At 38.0% G+C, this 25472-nt stretch overlaps 1 protein-coding gene across 7 annotated transcripts in view; it reads left to right on the top strand.

The window, feature by feature from the left end:
* The window catches only part of vav2 (vav 2 guanine nucleotide exchange factor), a 183066-nt gene that overhangs the window by 136712 nt on the left and 20882 nt on the right, over positions 1-25472 (top strand). For all 7 annotated transcript variants that reach the window (XM_051876807.1, XM_051876809.1, XM_051876806.1 and 4 more), the window contains exons 5-8: positions 4480-4585; positions 9106-9204; positions 10615-10683; positions 12844-12944. In XM_051876807.1, the coding sequence (XP_051732767.1) occupies positions 4480-4585; positions 9106-9204; positions 10615-10683; positions 12844-12944 (375 nt within the window). The remainder of the gene's footprint in view (positions 1-4479; positions 4586-9105; positions 9205-10614; positions 10684-12843; positions 12945-25472) is intronic.

The following is a 25472-nucleotide window of genomic DNA, read 5'->3' on the forward strand; positions in this document are numbered from 1 at the left end:
CTCAGTCCATGTTGCTCTGACAGACAGCAGCTCTGTGAGTGGGGAAAGTCAACCCAGCTAATGAGGGAGGGCAGTAAGCCATCCGTCCTTCAGGGTGAACTGTACAACCTCAATTAATACTTCAAACAATCCCTTGTCCATGTGGACACATTGCTGAATGTTAGAATGAGGCCAGCACCTTTCTTTTTATTAGCTTGTCCATTCCTACCTACTGTTCAAACATACGCATGCATGTCATGTTTTGTCATTTTGCAAAAAGGAATGACATTCAAATCGTGTTCAAAAAGGTAATTATTTTGAATTCAGCAATTTCACAGTTCTCTCATAGGGTTTTTAAAAAGTGAATGTAGTCTTATCCATGTACTTCTCCTGTTGGAAAACACTGTTATAGTGCAAGAGTTCAATAAACTTTGTCTATTTGATCCTTTTTTTAAACTGGTCATTTTGAAGGAGGTATTGATTGACAGGACAGTTCTCCCCACAACCTTCTAGTTGCTTTACAGGAATTACAGTATTTTTATTACGTTAATTTACGTGTGTGTGTGTGTGTGTGTGTGTATTAAGAATAAATACTATATGTAATAATAGTTCTACAAAAGATAGATATAGATATATGATCAAAATGACTGATTCAGACGCTTTAGACTCCTGTGGACATTGCAGTATTATGGGAAGGATCCAAAGTAGTAGTACTTGTAGCATATCAATTAATTTTACTCTATTCTGAAAAGAAATATAAGATGTAAAGAAACAGACAGAAGCCCTTGTTTGAACAAACTCTCTAATAAGGCCCTCTAGAAATACAACCCAAATTTAAATTTAAATAAAATTAAAATTAAAAAACTTTCAAATCACATGAGCCAATATTTTATTCACAATAGAACATAGATAACATAACAAATGTTTAAACTGAGAAACTTTTATCCACTAAATGAGCTCATTTCAAATTTGATGCCTATTACAGGTCTCTTTGTGTAATCTCTTTGCGTAAGGGACAAGGCTGAAGACCTTTATTGGATGCCTGTGGTATTCGGACCCGCAGACGACACTGCATCACTCATCGGCATGATTGTGTCACTGACATTACTAAATGGGCCCAGGAATACTTCCAGAAACCACTGTCGGTAAACACAATCCGCCGTGCCATCTGCAGATGCCAACTAAAGCTCTATCATGCAAAAAGGAAGCCATATGTGAACATGGTCCATGTCCTGTGGGCCAAGGCTCATTTAAAATGGACTGTTTCAAAGTGGAAAAGTGTTCTATGGTCAGACGAGTCCAAATTTGACATTCCAGCATGTTATCAGTGTTCAGTTCAAAAGCCAGCATCTCTGATGGTATGAGGGTGCATAATTGCATACGGTATGGGCAGCTTACATGTGTTGGAAGGCACTATGAATGCTGAAAGGTCTATAAAGGTTTTAGAGCAATATAAGTTCCCCTCCAGATGACGTCTATTTCAGGGAAGGCCTTGTGTATTTCAGCAGGACAATGCAAAACCACATAATGCAGCTATTACAACAGCATGGCTTCGTCGTAGAAGAGTCCGGGTGCTGAATTGGCCTGCCTGCGATCCAGATCTTTCACCTATAGAGAAAAATCCGTCAAAGACGACCATGAACTCTTCAGCAGCTGGAAACTTATATAAGGCAAGAATGGGACCAAATTCTAACACCAAAACTCCAGAAACTTATAACCTCGATACCCAGACATCTTCAAACTGTTTTGAAAAGAAGAGGAGATGCTACACCATGGTAAACATGCCCCCGTCCCAACTATTTTGAGACCTGTAGCAGGCATCAAATTTGAAATGAGCTCATTTTGTGCCTAAAATTGTAAAATTTCTCAGTTCTATTGTGAATAAAATATTGGCTTATGATTTAAATGTCTTTTAGTTTTCATTTTATTCAAATTTAAAAAATGTCCCGACATTTCCGACAATTCGGGTTGTACATTAAATTACCCATAATGCCACAAGAGGTCTACTATCAAAGAATTCCTCAATCCATACATTGTTCACAGTAATTTTTGAATCTTATTTAGCAGCCACAGGTGCAAACCAAAGAATTTCAGTCACTCAAATAAATTAAATACTGAAAAATTATACTCTTAAGTATTATTTGTTCTGAAAGTCAGATGAGTGACTGAAGGTGTTGAAGTTCTTTATAAAATTGCTGTTCTGGATGTGCAGGTATAGAAGGTCACAGAGATGGATTAACACCCAGCAGCTCTTGCCAGGCTAATAATCCTCCAACAATTGGCAACTCACTCCAGCTTGCTTCAGTACATCTATGCCAGTTTTTTTCCATGATTCAGTGAAATTGCTTTGTTTATAAGCTAACACGGTGATGGCTTAGATATTTATGCAGTCTACAGACACAGGTGCAGGATGTAGCTGTGCATTGAGCAGCTAGCCTGATATCTCAGAACCCTGCTGAAAAAAACCACTTAAACCAACCTGGTTTGCTGGTCTTGGCTGATTTAAGCTAGTTTTAGCTAGTTTAAAAGTTTCTCCCAGCCTCGCCAATTAGGTGTTTAGCTGGGCAGCGAATTTGTCTCCCAGCATTACCAGCTGAAAAGTTTCCCAAATCCCTCTAAAACCAGCCAAAAGATCAGTAAACCAGGTTTGGCTGCTTGTTTGTTAGTTTTATTTATTTATTTTTTATTTTTATTTTTTTTTAAACAAAATATTGTGTTCTGTGAAACAAATTTACCAGGTGTTAACTTTCAGTTTTTCGCGAATAAATGGATTTGGCCAGGGATTGCTGCAGAAAATCAAATCATTTCTTCTTTTTGTTCCTTTAGCAAAGCATTTCTTTAGTAGTAGCTTACATTTGCATTGAAATAAACATGTATTCTGCTTAAAAACATGGAGTGTTATATAATAGCAAAGTCATGGTATATTACTGTAGCATGTAAGTAATCTTCTTACTGACTATTTAAAATGCATTAATAGCTTTTCAGAGCATCATAGCGGGTTGTTTAATGCTAATTAGGATCTCTATGCCAAACAGAAATTCTTTGTTATCTGCTAGACATATGTGTAAATATACTGCTGCATCTCATTATAAAAGCATGTGTTAATTTTTTTCACTTCTTTTGGAGAGGAGGGCGAAAAGAAGGATTGAGGAATGCGTTTGTATGTCAGATCTCTATGAGCCGATGAGGCAGTGAGCTAATCTCCTGGGCAGGCGTTTGATTCAAGCCACATTAGCTTTTCACACTTTTTTTTTAGCCTGCAATTGGACACATCAGCAGAAGTGAGGAAGGAACTTGTTGCTGTCTGGTTGCAAAGGTGTCTGGTGTGTGTGTGTTTGAGAGAGTGTGTTCTTCTCTTAGGGAGGAATGGATGACTGATTTGATTGTTGCTGTGAGAGCACAGCTGGGACCAGGACACCTTCTGCGATGTCAGCCCGCTTTATTTTGGCCATTCCCTTTTTTCCCCTGAGAGAACAACGGTAGAGTGTGCAGTGATGGATGGCATCTCTGCGGTCTCAGGGCTCTTTTGATGTCTGATAAACACATACACAAGCTAATCAGGGTCACAAACTATATGTGATGACACTGACTATCTCTCAAATATGTCATAATTCTGTCTGAAACACTTTGCAATTTGTCCTAACCAGGAGCCATGTGATAAATCAGTATCATCTCCATGTTAAACTGATTTTGTTGCTTTCCATTTATGACGTAGTGCTGGATATTTCATTGCATTATTTTGTCTCCCAGCATTTTGCGTCACTTGACTATTGTGCATTGCGACTGGTTAGGACATAGTATGTTCTCCTCTTTGCCACCTCATACAGTAATTCTATTCACTACTGTACTGTATAATGTTTTTTATGCTTACCAAGGCTACATTTGTTTACAGTAAAATAGTAATATTTTGAAATAGTGTTACAATGTAATGCAACTGTTTTATACTTTAATATTTTTTAAAATGTGATTTATTCCAGTGATGGTAAAGTTGAATTTTCAGCATCATTACTTCAGTGTCACATGATCCTATGGAAATCATTCTAATATGCTGATTTGGTGCTTTAGAAACATTTCTTATTATTATCAATGTTGCTTAATATTTTTGTGGAAACCAATACTTTTTTTTTTTCAGGATTCTTTGATGAATAAAAAAAGTTTTAAAAAAACAGCATTTATTTAAGATAGAAATCTTTTTAAAGATTATAAATGTCTTTACTATTACTTTTGATCAATTTAAATCGTCTTTGCTGAATAAAAGTGTTAATTTCTTTTAAAGTCACTCATCTGGCTTTTAATTTCTTACTGACCCCAGCCTTTTGGAAGGTTAGTGTACTTCCAGACAGAAAATTACTCCCAGAGCATTAAATGGGCAGACCTCAGAAAATGCCTTAGTGTTCAAATGCTTGCTGCTTTCCCAAAGACAATTATCAGTCCATTTGTATCTGTCTTTTTTAATGTATTTTAACCCACTTTTTCCTTTGTGCCCTTTTTCTTGTACAGTGAGCATGATGTGGGAGAGGACGACATATATGACTGCGTCCCCTGCGAGGACGATGGGGACGACATCTACGAGGACATCATCAAGGTGGAGGTTAGACAGCCCATGGTGAGTGAGACACCATATGGACGACACTCATTGGTGCGTGTGTGAGAGAGGATATAGATGGATTGTTTCCTGTCATTTCCCACGGCTGTGCGCGTGTTCACTTGCTCTGCTTACATTTGCTGCTTTGCCTCCTTAATGCTGCAGATCAGATACATGCAGGTAAGTGTCACGCTGTACCGCACATGATTCTCTTATGATCCTTCAGTGCTCCTCTTTCCTTTCCTTTAAATGTGTGTCGGCACAAGCCATTGAGCGCTTTACGCATATATGAAGAACCTGTTGAGCAGGCCCAGATTCCCACTCACATTGACAGTTCATTGAAGTTCCAACAATTTTATTTACTAAAAAAGAATAGGCGGCCCAAAAATTTAAATTTTGTCATCATGTAATTACCCTGAAGATGTTTTGAAAAATGATTATGCTGCAATTTTCCAAACAGTGAAAGCATATGGTGACCAGGGACCAAAATATCTTGATAACCCCTCAAATCCCATTTGTGTATGCTCATATCTCACATAAAGACAATTGACCAAACAATGAACAAACACTGAACAGCTGTATTTGTATTAACTAACGTTAACAAAGATGAACAAACACAGTAACAAATGTATTGCTCATAGTTAAATTATGTTTGTTAATACATTAACTAATGTTTAAAAATTAAACCTTATTGTAAAGTGTTACCAAAATGTTTGGTTGTTTTCCACATACAAAACTATAGTTGACTTCAGAAGACTGTCCTGTTTGTAGCTGTACAATGTTTGGTCTTTATATATGTTAATTTTATGGAAAAGAGAAGTATGAACGTTCTGCAAAACATCTGCCTTTGTGTTCCAATGGTAAAAGTTAGTCATACGGGTTTGGAACAACATGAGGGTGAGTAAATGATGTCAGACTTTTCATTTTTGATTAACAAAAGATGTATTACTCTTATCTGTATGACAGAGTATTTTAAGTGCAAGTGATCGCACTGGTGCCTCCGTGTTAGCTGTCATGCAGTAAATGCGCTACTATTCAGCTTTCACACTCTGCACAAACACTTGAATAGCCCACATTTTTCTAGGTTAATGTTAAAGCGAGCGGCCATGTAAAGTTGCTACTACTTACATGTTTCAGATGATAAGCCATATTTGAGGTCGATGAATGATAGGCAAGCACTTGAATGTCCTGTCCGATGTACTGTAATTACCACATAGACCAGCTGTTAACGATCAGTCCGTCACAGACAGCGTGACTTCGTCACTTCCTGTGGATTTTTTTTCCTGCGACTAAGCCTCTTCTCGTCGACTAACGATTAGTCGACTATTAGGGGGCAGCCCTTGATAGCACTAATAATTTTCTTTTTATAAATAAAATATAGATTCATCCTCATTAAGTTACAAAAGATATTCAGTCTAGATCAGTGTGTTTTTCTTTTTCTTTTATTCTTTGATTAACATTAAGGACAGATGGCATCAGGTTTTTTAGCCTGCTGTCACTTTAAGGCCAAATGCATGGATCCAATATACTGTTACACATGCTTTGTGTAAAGCATGCTTTGTGTTTTACACATGCTTTGTGTTCTCAACTGTTTACATTCACTTAAGACAAAACCTATTGTGTTTATGGGAATATTTTGACATAATTTTGTGTGTATTTGTTTGTTCAAGCACAAGTGGATGCAAAAAAAAGAACTTCATGAATTACACCAAATGAGGTGTTTTTTTTTTTCTTTGTGCACGTTCTTTAGATGTGTGCACAATACGGAAAGCAGTGTGCAAGTGCCGAATTGAGTTCTCTTCCTTATTGTGCTTGAATAGTTTAAAATCACATTGAAATTCACGACCAGGAATCAATAAGCGGAACCAAAATGTGTGTCGTATCAAATCAAATCAATGGTTCTTGGAAATTTAAGCCAGTAGCTGTCACCCTGTAGCCCAAGACTGGTTGCCTACTGAAGCTAAGCAGGGTTGAGCCTGGTCAGGACCTGGATGGGAGATCTCCTGGGAAAACTAGGTTAAGGTGTTACACTAAGAAGTGTTACAGTGTATACAGTGTAACACTAAGAGGTGTTAGTGAGGCCAACGGGGGTGCTGCTCACCCTGTGGTCTGTGTGGGTCCTAACGCCCCAGTATAGTAATCGGGACACTATACTGTCAAAAAGCACCATCCTTGGAATGAGAAGTTAAAGCGAAGTCCTGAATCTCTGTGGTCATTAAAAATCCCAGGATGTCCTTCGAAAAAGAGTAGGGGTGTAATATTTGCCCATTGGCCTCTGTCCATCATCATGGCCTCCTATCATCCCCATATATTACTGATTGGCTTCATCACTTCGTCACCTCTCCACCAATTAGCTGGTGTGTGGTGTGCCTTCTGGTACAATATGGCTGCTGCTGCATCATCCAGGTGGATGCTGCACATTGGTGGTGTTTGAGGAGATTCCCCCCTCCCATATGTAAAGTGCATTTGCTTGCAGTGGTGTTCTGAAATGAGGAGGCCTCATAGGTTTTTATTTATTTATTTATTATAAATCATATGTAAATTACTTACTCTTAACGTTGTCACATTTTCCTTGTTAAATGAACATTATTTATTTACATCAAAAATGAAAAAAGAACCCAAATACAATTGGAATAAATGTAAAAATGCTTATAACACTAACTTGATGAGATTGACTTGGTTTTAATAAATAGAACATTAATTACATTGTTATATTTATTAAAACCAAGTCAGTCTTATGAAGTTAGTGTTATAAGCATTTTTACATTTATTCCAAAATACTAACTTAAGGCAGTAAAAATTTACACAATATATTTTGTGTATTGATGTTCAGCTGTTCTTTTTAATAGTCAACTTTCGGATCATCAGTCATGCTTGGTAAACACTGTCTGTCACAGACACGAATCTTTAATTTTAACAAGCTGATTGCTCCCCCCCCCCAGTCATCTTTTCATTTTTGATTTTGATGTGACATAAAGCGGTGATACCTAAGTGGGTGAGCTGTTCACTCACTTTTTAATTAGTCATCACATTGACGGAACACACGTAAACAAGAGGCAGGATTTATCGCACAAACCAATCATATCCAATCATAACCAATCACGTCTAATCACGCAATGGAGGCATTGCCTCCTCTCATGTGACTTTCACTCTTTCATTCTCAGTTACCCTCCACAAAACCCACCGCAAGCTTTAGGGTGTCTGTTGATTCTCTATGAGCTGAGAGGAGGCATTAGAGATGCGAACTCCAGCTGTAACTTTACCTGCGGGTGTCGCTGTTGGACAGTGTTCCTTAAAAAAAAAAAAACAAAAAAAAAGAGTGACTTGTACACTTTTTAATGTTACATTTTGTAATACTTGCATTGTTTTTATATTCTTATCCTATCTTTTTGGGGAGGCACTGCTTCCTTTGCCTCCTCGGACGAAACGCTCCTGGTAACAATGTAACAAATTATTATCAAATTTGGAACCGGTGCTAAAATAAAACTGGTTCTCGATACCCAACACTAGCGTCTTTCTTCCTTTGCTAGAAATGAGAAGGAGGGGAGGCTGACTCAGTTCTGATGTCCATCTGAGTGTGTGCTGTCTCACTGAGTGAGCTAATGTTAGGTTATTTTAAACCCACGAGGGAGGAAATCTTTTCTGCAGACAGAAAACTGCTGGGTCCACACACATAGATACACACACATACACACTCAGACTGAGACTCACAATCTGTATCATCAGACAGATGCTACAACAAGGACACATTAGACTCTCAGTGAGGCAAATACAGCACCTTAAATGAGGGAGAGAAGAGAAAATGGTGGAAAAAGAGCGTCAGAGACCAAGACAGATGTGATTACAATAGGCACTGGAGTTTAACATTAGTCAGTCAAAGTCACAGATATATTTGCCTTTCCCAATACTGGCTGCTTTCATTGTTGCTAGCCGACTGGAAAGACCCTCCCACCCCCCCACCCCACCCCCTTTTCTTTTCTTTTCTTTTTTTTTTTTTGGCCATCTTGCTCTCTAATGAAACAATTGTTTGTGATCTTGAATTTCTCTGGATGTGGGCAAGTTTGCTTTGGCCTTGTGCACCTCCAGGCCCAGATGTTCAAACCTGCTCGCATTACACCAAGAGCCATTGATTATGCTTAATCAAATGCATCATGTTCTATTAGATCATTTTCTGTTGTTATTGTTTTGTCAATTGACCTCATTTAATTCCTCAGTCCTCATCAAAACCACATTTATGACTTTCCTACAGTTTTGTGTGTGTGTGTGCGTGCGTGTGCTTTAGACTTGTGTGTTGTTTTGAATGAATGAAAGACTAAACTCTTGTTCTTGCTTCCTTGTCAATGTTCCCCTTGAGGTTTTGTTGTGAAATACTCTGTCCACCTTTGTCTTCTGCTGTAGTGCGCTTTGGCCATCCTGATTGTGACCTGAATTCTTTTGAATAACAGTTTGGTACCTTGTGCAGGTGTTTAAATGTTCTGAGCTGGCATCCTGCAGGATGATACCAACATCATTTGTGTGCTTTTTACTTCTTCCCATAACAGAAAATGGGCATGACAGAAGATGATAAGAGAAACTGCTGCTTGGTGGAGATTCAGGAGACCGAGGCAAAGTACTACAAGACACTGGAGGACATTGAGAAGGTGAGTGGGAGAGCGTAGCGAGTCTTAGAGCTAGAGAGAGTGGAAATGAAGGCCTGGAACTGGGTCAAGATCTTGCTAGGGTTCTCCGAGGACAGTTAGGTAACTTAAAATAGATGGAGGGAGAGGACAAAAGATGAGAACTGAGCCATACAGTAGGTGACAAGTGTAATTCGGTGGCCTGTTGAATTAATACACAGTTTTATTGTGCACAAATCATTGGTGCATGTTATTCCAAAGAAAAAAATAAATAGGGATGCACATGATATCTGTACCGTAACAGTTATTGGCCTATATTAGAATTAAAACATTTTCATTTATCAATATTAGATGTTCAATTGTTGATTCTCATTTCCACTACTTTTATATTTAGATTACCTTTGTTAATAATTTAATAACAGTTAAATGTAATCTTTAGCAAATGCCTAAATTCACATTTAAATCAAATTATTTTAGTTTTTAGTGTTTTTAATTTATTTAGACAAAATATTACAGAATTACTAAATAAAAATATCTTCCATTTCTCAGTTATTGGCCATAACATAATAATTATTGGCAAGTCGGTATCAGCCAGATAAAAAAATAAATGCCTTTGTAGTCTTTTAAAAGATTAACGATTAACATCTGAAAAAACTTAACCTTTTGACTGATGTCATGTAGACCATAGACCATGTTGTCAGGGAAAATAATATAAACAAATAGCTGTTTGTTTTAGGCTACAGTGTAAAACTGGGCTTTTCTTGATGTGTGTTCTCCCTTTGCCCTCCAGACTCAGGGGTCAGTCACAGGGCAGAAATTCCAAGCACTGACCACACAGTGAGAAAATGTGTCCGTTTAGTAAACCAATAAAGTTGGCTCGACATTGAATCTCACCCTGGGAGTTATTGCATGCATGTACAAATCGTACAAACTTGAATGCTCTTTTTCTAGTTGCGCTGTCACAAACAACAAACAGAATTTAAAGCATGACACATAATAAGCCGGTGTACTTTTAGTAGAGGTGATGAATTCCTGTCAAAACAGTGAGGGGTCATGCAGAAGTCATATTCCAGACAGAGGCTTTGTTGACTGGTTAACGTTTGATTAATTTCTTCCTAATTAAGACAAACGTGTCAGTATTGCACTGAAATCTTTCATTTTTGCAAGTCAAACAAATAGATGCATTTGCCAGGATTTCACAGGGTTGATTATATGTTTGAACAGCCTGCCCACAGCCACACTATAGTATCTGACTTTTATTTGTCAAAGACAATTACCAAACCACAAAAATGTTTAAGCAATCTTATTACACGTGTTTGATTGTATGCTGTAATACATTTTCATTTCTGAAATTCAGTTCTGATTTTTTTTTTTTTTTTGTGCCATATGGGCTTTTTGCATTTGTGAGATTTTTTTTCTATTTTACATTTTTAGAATTATATGATCCCCCTGAAGCAAGTCTTATTGCCACAGGAGATGGAGGCCATATTTGTGAATTTAGAGGTGAGTGATCATTTACTGTACTTTACAAATTTTTTTAGGTATTTTACGTTTTAGATATTTTTTTATGTTTTTCAGAATATATTTCTTATCAAGGGTTGTCAAAGTAAAATAATTATTCAAAATCTCATCTTTTTGTAGATAACTTGTTGAATTTACTAAATATTTATCAGGATTTGCTAAATGCAGAACAGCCAGGGAAGCTCAAAAAGATAAATCAATAAACCAATTAGGTCTGCACGATTTATCGCACGATACGAAAAATAACATTGAGCTCCTTAGTACGAATTAGTTCAAATGATTCTTAGTGCATTTATTTTTTTTATGCACAGCTTGTCAGTGAAGTATGGCTCCAAATGCTAATCCATCTGAAAGCACTGCGAATTTGAGTCGCTTATAATGTACATTTGCAAAAGCAACACGCCTCAAACATCTTTCCAGACATGAGAAGCATTTATTAACAACAAAAGACAACATTTAATAACATGTTTTTACTCCAAACTCACTTCATAACAACAGTTGAGCGTCCTTCTGTGAGATGATGTGGCTTCTTACACAGATTAAGGCAGTCGTGTTTATTAGTCATGTTTAATCATTTAAAGCGTTTCAATCTTCTGTTTATTCAGCTACAGCGATATGATGCGTGTTATCTTCTTCTGTGGCGGGGCATATTTGGAGTTTCTGCGTGAGAGCGCCCTCTGGCTTTCAGATGGAGAAGCATTTACTACTGATCACAGAGCCGTACAGCTCTGACAAGCTGTGCTTGAAATAATTGCAGCCTTTGCCAATTCGCGTGCGGTTTAATCGCAATACATTGTGCAGCCCTAAAACCAGTAATCAGGTAACGAGTGGGCGGGGCCAAGACTACAGACTGACAGAATAAGACATGACACACAGAAACAAACAAAAGCTAGGCACATGGCAAACAAACATGAAAGAAGCCATGTGCTCAGACAAACACTCAAGACAAGGCAGCAGAGCACATGGCAAACAAACATGACAGAAGCAATGTGCTCAGACAAACACCCAAAACATAAGACATAAGAGTGCACAGCCCAGAGAACACCGCCAAAGCCGTATGCTCACACGAGGACAAGACAAATAACATGAGTGTCAGGATCCTGTCACCAAACTAAAAATAAGACCAACCAAGGTGACAGGATCCTGAAACTATTACCTCAAGTTATATATTTGTTTGTTTTAAAAAATAAAGTGCATTAAATTTTTTTTTTACAAACTATAATATAAAAAAGATATGTAAAATAATATGCATCATAATATGCAAATTGCTGATATTACATATACTTTCAGATACATAAGAGCTTTGATAATACCAGTGCGTAGCAGAAACAGTTGCTGTATCTGTTCAATGGCCAACAAAGTATATGATATTGTTCGTCACAAAGAGCGCTATATGGAGTGTATTAAAAAAGGGGACGCCTATTAACCATCGTTAACCAAAGCATTGATCTCCTATGAAGTGAAGCATCAGCTTCAGCATTACCCCGGAGACGTGTTACTCGTCGGTTGAGTTTTGTAAGGTGGTGTTCAAAGTTCAGATAATCACAGTCAGCACCTTTGTTTCATTCCTGAATGAATCAGCGTTTTTAAATGAATTGTTTGAGAAAAGCTGCTAGCTAGTCAGGTTAAAGGGATAGCTCATTTAGTTCATTTAGGAGCTTAAAGGGATAGTTCACCCAAAAATGAAAATTCTATAATCATTTGCTCACCCTCAAGTTATTCAAAATCTGTATAATTTTCTTTGTTCTGTTGAACACAAAGGAGGATATTTTGAAGAATGTGTTAAACTGAACAGTTTTGGGGCACCATTGACTTCTATAGTAGTTTTTTTCCTACTATGGAAGTTAATGGTGCCCCAAAGTGGTCTGGTTACAAACTTTCTTCAAAATATCTTCCTTTGAGTTCAACGGAACAAAGAAATTTATACAGATTTGGAACAACTTGAGGGTGAGTAAATGATGACAGATTTTTCATTTTTGGGTGAACTATCCCTTTAAGCTTCTAAATTAACTTTTGGCAACCCAGAAATATAGGCAAAACCTTCTCTGACAGCAAGGGAATGTTCCTGAGGGGACTAAAGTATGGCACAACAAACACATAAATAAGGCTTAGATGGATGTTAGCAATTCTTTGTTTCCACAGGATATCATCAAGGTCCATTTTGCTCTGCTGAGGGCCATTGACCTGACCATGGTGAGTGGGGGCAGCGGCCTGGGAAAGACCTTTCTGGACTTCAAGGAGAGGTCAGTACCTTGACAGAGTATGTGGGTTTATTGCTGTCAGTTCTGTTATAACATCTCACCCTTTTGTCAACACCTTAAGCCTCTGTTGAGCTGAAATGACCTCAAGTGCCTCTTGAAGAAGGCAAGGTCTTGCTGCTGTCGACCACCCAAAAAAAAATTCATCACACCAGTAGGGCCTGACCACAGCAGCCCAGCTATTTTAAAATAAATCCTCATCAGAGCCCACAGGGCTTAGAAAGAAAATAGACCTGTCTGCAAGAGTCTGCTGCATTAGAGCTGAACACTTCCTGTTTTGAGAGCTCTTTTTGTCTCTTGTAGCTGCTGTATCAAAAATCAATAACCAGATAATAGAGAATGTTTTAGCTACTTCATCCATGGATGGATGACGGATACCCAGGGGATCTAGTAAAATCGTAACACCATTTCTTCTGTATCTACCAAAGATGGGAGGATTTAGCCAGCTGTTATACAGTCTCTTCCTTTTTACAGTAATTTTTTATTTTTGTTTTTTTCAACCCATAAAAACAACTATGGGTTTAAAGAGCAGTATCTTAAAGAAAAAAAATCCCAAACATGAAAATTCTGTCATTTACTCACCCTCATGTCATTCAAAACTTTTATGACTTTCTTTCTTCTGTGGTTAGGGTGAGTAAGCATTAGTTCGCATTAGAGTTGGTAAATGAAGTCATGTTTGGGTGAACTCTTCCTTTAATACTGTACTCTGAGATACACAGCAGACTATATTAAGGCCCCGTCCACACGGAGACACATTTAGGTGTACAAACCCGATTCCAAAAAAGTTGGGACACTGTACAAATTGTGAATAAAAAAGGAATGCAATAATTTACAAATCTCATAAACTTATATTTTATTCACAATAGAATATAGATAACATATCAAATGTTGAAAGTGAGACATTTTGAAATGTCATGCCAAATATTGGCTCATTTTGGATTTCATGAGAGCTACACATTCCAAAAAAGTTGGGACAGGTACCAATAAGAGGCCGGAAAAGTTAAATGTACATATAAGGAACAGCTGGAGGACCAATTTGCAACTTATTAGGTCAATTGGCAACATGATTGGGTATAAAAAGGGCCTCTCAGAGTGGCAGTGTCTCTCAGAAGTCAAGATGGGCAGAGGATCACCAATTCCCCCAATGCTGCGGCGAAAAATAGTGGAGCAATATCAGAAAGGAGTTTCTCAGAGAAAAATTGCAAAGAGTTTGAAGTTATCATCATCTACAGTGCATAATATCATCCAAAGATTCAGAGAATCTGGAACAATCTCTGTGCGTAAGGGTCAAGGCCGGAAAACCATACTGGATGCCCGTGATCTTCGGGCCCTTAGACGGCACTGCATCACATACAGGAATGCTACTGTAATGGAAATCACAACATGGGCTCAGGAATACTTCCAGAAAATATTGTCGGTGAACACAATCCACGTGCCATTCGCCGTTGCCAGCTAAAACTCTATAGGTCAAAAAAGAAGCCATATCTAAACATGATCCAGAAGCGCAGGCGTTTTCTCTAGTCCAAGGCTCATTTAAAATGGACTGTGGCAAAGTGGAAAACTGTTCTGTGGTCAGACAAATCAAAATTTGAAGTTCTTTTTGGAAAACTGGGACGCCAAGTCATCCGGACTAAAGAGGACAAAGACAACCCAAGTTGTTATCAGCGCTCAGTTCAGAAGCCTGCATCTCTGATGGTATGGGGTTGCATGAGTGCGTGTGGCATGGGCATCTTACACATCTGGAAAGGCACCATCAATGCTGAAAGGTATACCAAGTTCTAGAACAACATATGCTCCCATCCAGACGTGGTCTCTTTCAGGGAAGACCTTGCATTTTCCAACATGACAATGCCAGACCACATACTGCATCAATTACAACATCATGGCTGCATAGAAGAAGGATCCGGGCACTGAAATGGCCAGCCTGCACTCCAGATCTTTCACCCATAGAAAACATTTGGTGCATCATAAAGAGGAAGATGCGACAAAGAAGACCTAAGACAGTTGAGCAACTAGAAGCCTGTATTAGACAAGAATGGGACAACATTCCTATTCCTAAACTTGAGCAACTTGTCTCCTCAGTCTCCAGACGTTTGCAGACTGTTATAAAAAGAGGAGGGGATGCCACACAGTGGTAAACATGGCCTTGTCCCAACTTTTTTGAGATGTGTTGATGCCATGAAATTTAAAATCAACTTATTTTTCCCTTAAAATGATACATTTTCTCAGTTTAAACATTTGATATGTCATCTATGTTGTATTCTGAATAAAATATTGAAATTTGAAACTTCCACATCATTGCATTCCTTTTTTATTCACAATTTGTACAGTGTCCCAACTTTTTTGGAATCGGGTTTGTATATACGCAAACATTTTGTATCGTATAGGTGTTTCGTCCAGACGGATCCAGCGTTTACAGAACATGAATCCGATATTTTTTGAAACCGGTTCCCAGAGTGGATAAATCTGAAAACGCCGCTCTTTGCGTTTTCGTGTGTACAGCCAATCCGTATATTTTGTGAAACGATGATGTCATCACCCCACGTGTCGACCCTAGTCAGACGCCGCTAACAGCACAAAACAGCAACAACAACAACAATAGCAGACTCTAGATGCTTGTGTTTGTGCTACAGAAGCTACTGAGCCACAATAAAGTGTTATTTCTAAGCTTTACTAAAGTTTATATACAGCGTGCAAGGTTTATGTGCATGCTCCAAGTCTTTTTCTCCATTTTTAGTGTATCTCTGTGGCAGAATTACAGCGCCACATACTGATCTGGCATGTATATTACATCGTTTTGAGTCGGTTCCAGTGGTTTCGTGTGTACGCAGATATTTCTTGAGACGAGGGAAAAAAAGATTGAATAGGGAAAGATCTGGCCTCGTGTGGATGTAGCCTAAGATGCAAATGAGCCACTCATAATCTCTCTGAAGTTTGAATGTGTGCAGCTGTACCTGGTGTACCCCAGGTCACTGGTCTGGGACCGCTGCTGATTCAGCTCAGTAATGTGCAATTTCCCTGCAGTTCCCTTTGGTTTGAGAAACACTGAGGCCTGACTAAATGACAGGCCCTGTAACAGTCAGCTTATTCTAGTTATGCTACACTACATTAAACTGTGCGTTATCAGGCATTACTAAGACCCTCCGAATCCGTTTCTGTATAAGAGTTCTGTTCTTGCTGTACTAAGCACAATTGCTGATTTTTTTTTTTAATCCCAACTGGGACCTACTTAATAAAACCAAGTAGGTGTAACACAAAATTATGACCTCCCTGCAATTAGAGTGCATGCGTCCTCAGAGATGAGAACTTTGGTCTAGTGTTCTGGTTTATTAAGCAGCCAGATGACCTTGCAGTTAGATCTTAGAAATTAATGTTGCTGGAATCCAAGAGATCATGATCTTTATGGATGCAGCCTTATCAAACACAAGGGTTATAAAAATCCTCTTTGTTATACATGCAGATTATGAGGAAGTCAACATTATAGACTTAATGCAGCAATTTTACATGCGACCATATTCAGTTCAGTGGGCACTTATGACATTTTTGAAACTTTCAGAATCGCAAAGATTAGTTTAGGCTTGTTTCAGATGTAAGTAAGTGTGATTGTAGTGTACTGTATATCTATGGGTTAAACACCTCAGTAAGTACCATCGCTGTAACACCTCAGTTCAGGCGGCAGCGCAGAGCGTGAGTCTTTTCGTCCTCTTCAATACAAGTTATATCTCGAAAAACATGCATGAACATCAAAGGTATGTTAAAAGATATTGTACAACTGACTGGAATGTATCACGTCTCATGTTATCACTTTATTTGTATTTCAACAGCGGAAAGACGTCAAACAGCTTGTGAACAATGTCATATCATGTTACATTTACCTCAGGAATGTTTTCCAGTGTTCACAGTTCCTTAGCTATCTATATATGAAGACAAGTGCTTATGAAAACTACCTTATGTGATACTAAGTTTTATACATTTCAGTTTTTATTTGAGTCTAATTATTATATCTGAAAATAAACAGCAGCTGAATATAATACCTCTGTTGTTAATTGTAACCTCTAATATTGTAGTGTACCAAATGAGAGGGTTCCCTGTATAGTTTGCAACATTTTTTGGGAGATTTTTTTTTTTTCTTAAGAAAAACTAAACTATCGGTATTGGCATCGGTCAATATCATTGTGAATAATCGGCTGTTGGTATCGGCAGAGAAATTTAGTATCTGTGAATCTCTAATTGAAAGTAAAGGTAATAAGCTCCAAGCATAAATGGGATTAACACAAAGTGAGGAAATCGACTGAAATAATCATCACTAGCAGCTGCCTGATCAGTGGCAGACAATAAGCTTCCAAAATCTCAGAGCAAGAGTTCACCCAAAAATTTAAATTCTGTCAACTTTTACTCACCCTCATGCCATTCAAATCCCGTCTGACACAAGAGAAGATACTGTGATACTAAGTGACCCAAAACATCCTAGGTCCCATCTTGAAAATATCTTTGTGTTCCACAGAAAAAATAATTTCATACAGGTTTGAAATGACATAAGGGTGAGAAAAATTATTAAATTAACTTTTTGGATGAACTATGCCTTTAGGGGCACAAAGTATGGTTTCTTTCTATTTTTCATTTTTTCTTATAGTCAGATCTATATTTTTTTGCTTTTATTGCAATAACTTCATTACATTAATGTGTCGGTTTTGATTTCATGTTGACTCAAATCTTTAGTATACTCTTTAAAGCATGCACTTGTTCTAATGCACATTAAAGACTTCGTTCCTCTTTTATCTTCTTCTCTGCTGTAGACATCTAATTTAACCTCCACTTGAGTGCATCCATAGATATCTAATCTCTTATGTGGGTAAATGTTTCTCCTGTTGAGAATTACGGTATAGGCTCTAGATAGACTTTGTTCTGCATCAGATTCATTGAACACAGCAACTGCAGATGGCATTTGCATTCTCACAGTGAGAGCCTGATCTCTACATTACAGTGATGTAGGTAATGATAATCACAGGTTCGTTTTCAGTAATGGCAGCATGCTGTGACAAAAACCAATCTCAAAATGTTCTGTAAGATTCAAACTTTTTTATTAGTCAAGTCATCTTCATTTATATAGCGCTTTTTACAATACAGATTTTCAAAGCAGCTTCACAGTGATAATATTAATAATATTATATTATATAATAATTATATATTATATAATAATATTAACCCATTAACTGAAGCAAACACAGTCAGAATGTATTTATATGCTATTTACAGTTGTTTAAGTTGGTGACAGGGATTAATCTAAAAAAAAAAAAAAGCTAGGAAAAGAATAGGGATGGAGGAGACAGCCCTATTGTTTCCATTTGTCAGTTTGCATAGGTAATTGCCCCATTACAAGGCTCTTCCCTGAGCCCAGCGGGCAGCATCACGCAGAGTCGGCATGACAGCACCGCCTCTCTCGCTCGCACTCTTTTGTTTATGTAATTCCGATCCTGTCATTTCATTGAGCCAGTCTTCCGTGGGCGCTCACACTAACATGCACTTTGGCACGACATAGCAGCCGTGTGGCCCCGTTCTGACACGCATGACCGTCTCTCTGTGCCTTATCACTGCATTTTCGTCCTTTCTGCTTGATTTCTTTCTTACTTTCTTCACCTGTTTGCATGTCTATATAGTCCATCACCATCAAAAATCTTATCTCGTGCTCACTTACTGTGTCAATTCTCTTTGAACTATCTAATTCTCAGACATATGGTCAAAATATGGTCAGTACTTTGCAGGAAAAGTCAGTTAAACAGCTTAATTGTAGGATTTTTTTTCTCTTTGTGATAAAAAATAAATAAATAAAAGACAATACATTTGCACAAGAGAGTGGGCGGCTTTTATAAAAGTTTTTTTCTTCACAATGAAATCTGCCAGGATATATTTACATTTGGTGACATTAAGCATTAAACAACGCTGAGTATTTTTGGCAAATTATTCATTTCATTAAAGCAGGACTGCGTCATTCGCCTTTGCCATTTTTCATCTGATTGGCATGTTTCTCTTTTTCATTATGGGATGCACAGTCCCTCTCCCTTTCCTCTCAACAAAGAGAAATGGCCAGGGGATTTGGCCGTTGTGTGCTGCTATCTTCCACACCTCCGTCCATTGCTCCAAAAGCCCAGCTGCCTTTAATTAATTTTGTTATCTCCTCTTGTAAGTCCCTGTGACCTTTTGCGGCGCTGCGTTCCATAGAATTAAATAATTGAGAAGCTTTTCATAAGTTGTTGACACTGTGAAGGGCATATTGAAGAGCGAAAATACCATCTTGTTTCAAACAAAATTGGCATCCTGCTTTAAGACGTTGACTCGAGAGTGCAAGGCAAATCACGGCTTTTAAACCACAGTAGAGGGTTGTTAAAATCTGAAACAATAATTTTTTAGAGAGTTATTTCCAAACTAATTCAAGTTATAGTGCTGGAATGAGCTCAGAGTTGCTGAGGAACATTATAAGTTGGTTTGCGTTGAGAATGAGCCACTATTTACTCCGTGCAGGCTGTGTTAGAATGAAGGTGAGGGGTCTTCAATGCCTCATGTCAGAGACTATTACTTCTTTCACCGGCCTGTCACTTCCACTTTGCTTTGCGTTTTGCTCGCCGGCCCCGGTCTTTTCCAATGGACAGATGGAAACTGGAAGGAGAGCGTCTATACCAAATTGTATTTTCTGTGAAATAACATGCATGACAGCTTTGCCATAATGAGAAACTTGGTGCGGCGGGCGATAGCCTTGGAAGAGAGATGAATTCAAAGAGCATGTGTTTACACAGCGATGGCAAAGGCTTTCACCCGGGGGAATATTCACACTTAAGCAACCCAGGGCTTTTTTTTCCCCACTCTCTCTCGCTTTCCATCTCGGTCACATCCCACTCTCACAGTCTGAAGTGCCAAAGGAGGTGGAAACCAGGATGAACTTCTGGAGAAAAGCCTGAATAGCCTTGACTGTTTTGCCATTGCAGTTGTCAGGATGTTGCATGTCTAAACTTGGTTGGCATCACAAAGCCAACAAGACGGTGGCAACACAAATTGCAACATTTCTTTTTATTTCAGCACCTTTATCTTACAACTCTGATGCCTTTGGGGAAGTTGAGACAAAGTGTTTAGCACTCCAAGCTGGCTCAGTCAACAGAATTAGCTTCATAAAGAGCAGATTCCTTGAGGTTGCACTGCTGATGTGCATTGATTCTGGTTGTTAATATGTTTCACTTCTACTCCAATTGCATTTAAACACATAATTACTGGGTCATTAAAGAGTGATGTCCATTGCACATTAATGTATGTCCTGAGTACAACCCTGAATGAAAGAGCATTTTGAAAGAGCATAGCTTCCTAATCAAATCTGCTTGCTGAATGTGTATGCCACATTTCACCATATTATTTTTAGTGCTTGTAAGATTTTTTTTCATTAATAATGTGATGTTAGCTAATTTCGTACCATTAGATGCTTAGCACAGATGGACAAAGCATGGCCTAAGTGCTTGTCTGAAAGGACATCTATTAGACCAATGTGAATGGAGATGGTAGGGAAAAAAACACAGATACCCTGTTTGAAATATAATAGTAGCTATTGGATATGGTTGAATAGTTTTTACTTATGTGCAGGGATTTTTTTTTAGTGATGTGGTTTTAGGTACAGTTTATATACATATATATATATATATATATATATATATATATATATATAGGTGCTGTCAATCGATTAAAAAAATAATTAATTGCACATTTTTCTGTAATTAATCATGATTAATTACACCTTACATTAAAGTTTTCAGGTGTACTAGGCTGCTGTCACTTTAAGACTTGCAGCATATGACACGGATCTGCATCCTATTTTTCTCAACTCTTTGTGTTCATTTAAGACTTTATTTAACTCATTTAAGACTGTGCTTATGAGGATACTCGACAAAACTGGTATTTTGACACAATTTTGTGTGTTTTTGTCCACTCAAGCGTGAAAGAGAAATCAATGCGGTGGGCGCGCTGTTTTAGAAGCGGCTTTCTGCGCGCATGATTCGTGTGTGTCTGTCACACAGACAGGAGATTCACAGACGTGCGCCATTACCACACTGCGTTCTCTTTTGTATCTTGTCACGTTTGAATGGTTTAAAAGCATTTTCATGAATAAGAGCGTGATCATATAATGTAACTCTAGCTAAAGGATGACGGGAAAAATGGATGTTAAAAATATTTTTAACGTGTTATATTTCTGGACCTTGAGAGCGGTGGTTAAATTGCTAAACAGCTCTAGGATTTCATCAAAAAAATCTTAATTTGTGTTCTGAAGATGAACGAAGGACTTATGGGTGTGGAACAACATGGGTGAGTAATTAATGACGATTTTCATTTTTGGGTGAACTAACCCTTTAATATTCACACATGCTTCACCTTAAAATGATACCAAACTTGTGCTGAGATGAAGCACCAGTCATCGAGAAGCGAGTAGAGATAAACTGCATTTTTCATGGACAAAGGAAAGGCATTCCTCTCAGAAAACGTACAAATAAAGATACTTTTAGATGTTTAATTGCTATTTGGAGCATTGGGATTGCTAGATGAGGCTTGAACTCATTTTTTTTAAAGTGAAAACCTCAAATTTGACCAAAATTGAATTTTTTAACTTATTTTGCCTGTAGCTTGTAATCAGCCTGTGCGCATTCCAACTAATTTATCACCATGTCACCAATCAACTGTATGAAATGTAAGATGACCTTTGTAGGTCTGGGGCGGGGAAAATTATTTTTTCCATAACTAATTAAATAAATTAACTTGTTAAAGGGTTAGTTCACCCAAAAATGAAAATGCTGTCATTAATTACTCACCCTTTCTGTTCCTCCATAGAGATCCAACACAACCACTTCAGTTCAGAAAGGTAGGAAAGACATCATTAAGGTACTCCATGTGACTCCAGTGGTTTAAACTCAGTTTTATGAAGTGACTCGAGTCCTTAGTTTAAAAAAAAAAAAAAACATAATTTACCACTTTATTTACAAAATAATATTATCCAAAGTGTGTTCACACAACAATGTCAGCTCTCGTGTGAACACAAAACGCATGTCGTGGTGCTCTCGTGAACACTCACACATGTGCATTGTGTTGATGCACGAATCTGAACACAACACGCATGCGTTGTGAAAATGCTTCAGTAATGGTTTGAGGAGCACAACAACGAGTTTGAGGTGTTGACTTGGCCTCCAAATTCCCCAGATCTCAATCCAATCGAGCATCTGTGGGTGTGCTGAACAAACAAGTCTGATCCATAAAATTACTTCTTTTTTTAATTAAACAGTGGTTTATAATAGTGTCTTTCTCTTTAAATAAATTCAATTATAATTAACATTTTCTTGAGGATAAAAAAAATTAATCTCAAAAAATCTCAGCTAATGCTATAAACTATACTATATACAGGTAGCCCTTTCCTGCACTTTAAACAGTAACCCATTGGTTCCCAAACTTTTTCTGCCAGGCCCCACTTTTGTAAAGTCCACCCCCACCTTTTAATGTCACATTTTGTAATATTTGCATTGTTTTATTTTTTGTAATATCGATTATTTTCTCATCCAGTTTTTTTGAGGAGACACTGACTCCCTTGCCTCCTCGGAGGAAACGCCCCATGATATATATAATGAGGCTAATAAATACTGAGGCATTGCAGCCTGTTCTTGACTTGACTAAAGATTCCTTTTTATTATTCTTGCTTTGTTTCAAGTGTCCTGCGCTGAGCACGTCTCTCACTTGCAGTCCTTTTTACGAGGCACCTGAAACATTTAATCTGGAAATTGCCTTGTAAAGAAGACCTTCATGTTCAATTATGTCTGTGACATCTGTTATTACAGCTAATTCCCGACACCTGCTCCCGCATTTTTAATATGCTGTTGAATGTGCTTTTTAGCTCATAATTGAGCGAGGCCACCATTAATCTCCATCAGTCCATTTCCATGAGGAACCAAGCCGTCTCTCTTGTTCCAGATTAGCCTTTAATCAGGCCTGCTTAGCCCAAGGGCACGGAAGCCAAGACATTGAACAGAGCAGCAGGGGAGACCCCTTTTCAGTTCAAGAATACAGTTTCAGTTAGCTTTGCACTCTTTACAGTAGCGGGTGGCTCACGTCAACATATAGAGGTGAGGTTATAACACTTCATAGACCACACTTAATGAGCTGAATTTGATTTGATCATCCATTCATTCGACCCCATCCAGATGCGTTTTGCCCTCATTAGTGGATAATCCAGTTTGGATTTAGATAACATATATCTTCATTTGATCAGACCACTTATCTTTCAAGATCTTTCTTATCTTTCTTTTTTGGGATTCTGGCAATTTATGTGAAAAATGGGATTACAGGCAATTTATTCTTCTGATCAAGGAAAACTAAGCAATGATTATATCTTATAAAGTGAAACTGGCTTAACCAAGACCACAATTAAGAGTCAGGCAACCCGAGAGTATCCAAGGGTTTGAGCTTGCCAACTGTGCCAGTGTCCTACTTAAATCAGAGGCAGAAATCTGTGCCACACGTGGTGCCATCATCTAGGCTAGATTACTTTGAGCTGCTTCCAGAATGTGTTGATCACTATCAGGAGTCCATTGTGCAATCTAATAAATGTGTCTTGATGTTCTCAGTGGCCCAAATTAACTTGTATACAATCCAGAATCCATCAAAATGCTTCACTCAGATTTATTCGATAAAGAGAGCACAACAGATGTAGCTCTATTATGAAATCATGTAACACTGACTATCTGTTTATCACTTGTAGCATAGACTTTGTTTCTTTTGAATGATTTCAAAGATTCAAGTAAAAAAAAAATTAACCCAAAGATAGTTGAAAATTCTGTCATCATTCTGACATGATGACAATGTTGTTCCAAACCCCAATTAATTTATTTATACACAAATCATCTGTTGTTTTCCATATAATGTAACTATTTCATAAATATGTTGAGACCGAGTACCGAGGCTGTTTCTCAATTCTAAGAATGCAAAAAACAGACATTTTAATGAAGACCAGTCTTGCCAGGCTACCTTGAAAGAACGAACTCTGAAGGGGACGAGGACACAGAACGCATATTTGTGAGAACTGAGATGTGCTGTGATCTTGTTGCTCAACTGAACGTTCAGCACATATTAGGCAGTGGGACCGCACCATCCATCCATCCATCCATAACATTACAGATGTCATAATCTATTAAAAAATTTACTTAAATGATTGTTTTTATTTGAGTATTTGTGTAAATGAATATGTATATTTAAGGGGGGGGGTGTAATGCTATTTCATGCATTCTGACTTATTTACACTGTTAAAGAGTTGCATTCTCATGCTAAACATGGCCAAAGTTTCAAAACACGAGTTAGACGTATGATGGAGTATTTCTGTGCCAAATACACTACTTCCGGTTTCAGAGAGTTTTTTTCGAGTATGGCCTGTATGACATCAAAAGAGAGCGGAATTCCTTGTATAGGCACTTCTTCCTGATAAGTGTGCACACACACATTACTCAGAGCAAGAGCATGCCCATCAACGCGTTTTGTTCAGGATATGGAAGCTGAGAGATTTTTCAACAATGGCTGTGTCCCAATTCAGAGGCTGCACCCTTTGAAGGCTGCATACATCATCGAGACAGTCTCATTTAAGAAAAATAAGTGTTAGATTGCAACGTAAAAAAGAAATTACAGTATTTTACACCTCACAATGCATATCAGTCAGTTTTATTACGGTTACTTTTCTTAAATATGACATCCTTGATAAAGTATTCAGCCTTCAAATGCGATCTCTGAAGGACGCAGCCTCCGAAGTGAGATGCAGCTCCTGTCACCAAAGGAGTGTGTTTTTGGTTGTGAGGGAAAGATTACCTTTTTCAGCTTCCCAAAGAACCCAGCGTTAAGGGAACAGTGGATGAAGTTTGTTTTTCCGGGGCAGCAACAGAGTTGTGCATGTATGTTTGTTTGTTCCCGGGATTTCGGTGATGAATGCTTTGTAAACAAGTCCCAGTTTGGCTCTGGATTTGCAGATCACGGGTGGTGAGTAAAGCTGCATCAGATGTCTGTGTTTTGTTGGCAGTCGGCGCACAATTGCATATAATGTAAACACCATGAACGTTTTTGTTCCCTTTGTATTTATAATGATGTCGCAGCTAGCAGATGTTCTCTACGCAAAAGCTGCACGCGCTCGTGACTCTTTAGCTCCGCCCATGGCACTGAGGGCAGGCACGCCTCCAGGAGCTCGGCTTTTTTCGGAAAGACTCGGTTTAGCGTCTCTATCTTTTATAAATATGATAAAACTAAAGACTTTTCAGAGATATGAAGGATGCATTGTTACTCTAGATGTACTCAAGATTAACATGAGATTGGCAGAAACTGTGTGTGATACCCCCCCTTTAATGTTAGGGTTATGACATATGACAGGCTTTCTCCAGGTATTAGAACTTTATTAAAATTATGCCAAACAAAAAGACAAATGTTTACTTTCATGAGCCATCATGTATTTGCAAGCTTTCA

This window comes from Ctenopharyngodon idella, chromosome 21 (genome assembly GCF_019924925.1).
Source record: "Ctenopharyngodon idella isolate HZGC_01 chromosome 21, HZGC01, whole genome shotgun sequence".
Taxonomy (NCBI): domain Eukaryota; kingdom Metazoa; phylum Chordata; class Actinopteri; order Cypriniformes; family Xenocyprididae; genus Ctenopharyngodon; species Ctenopharyngodon idella.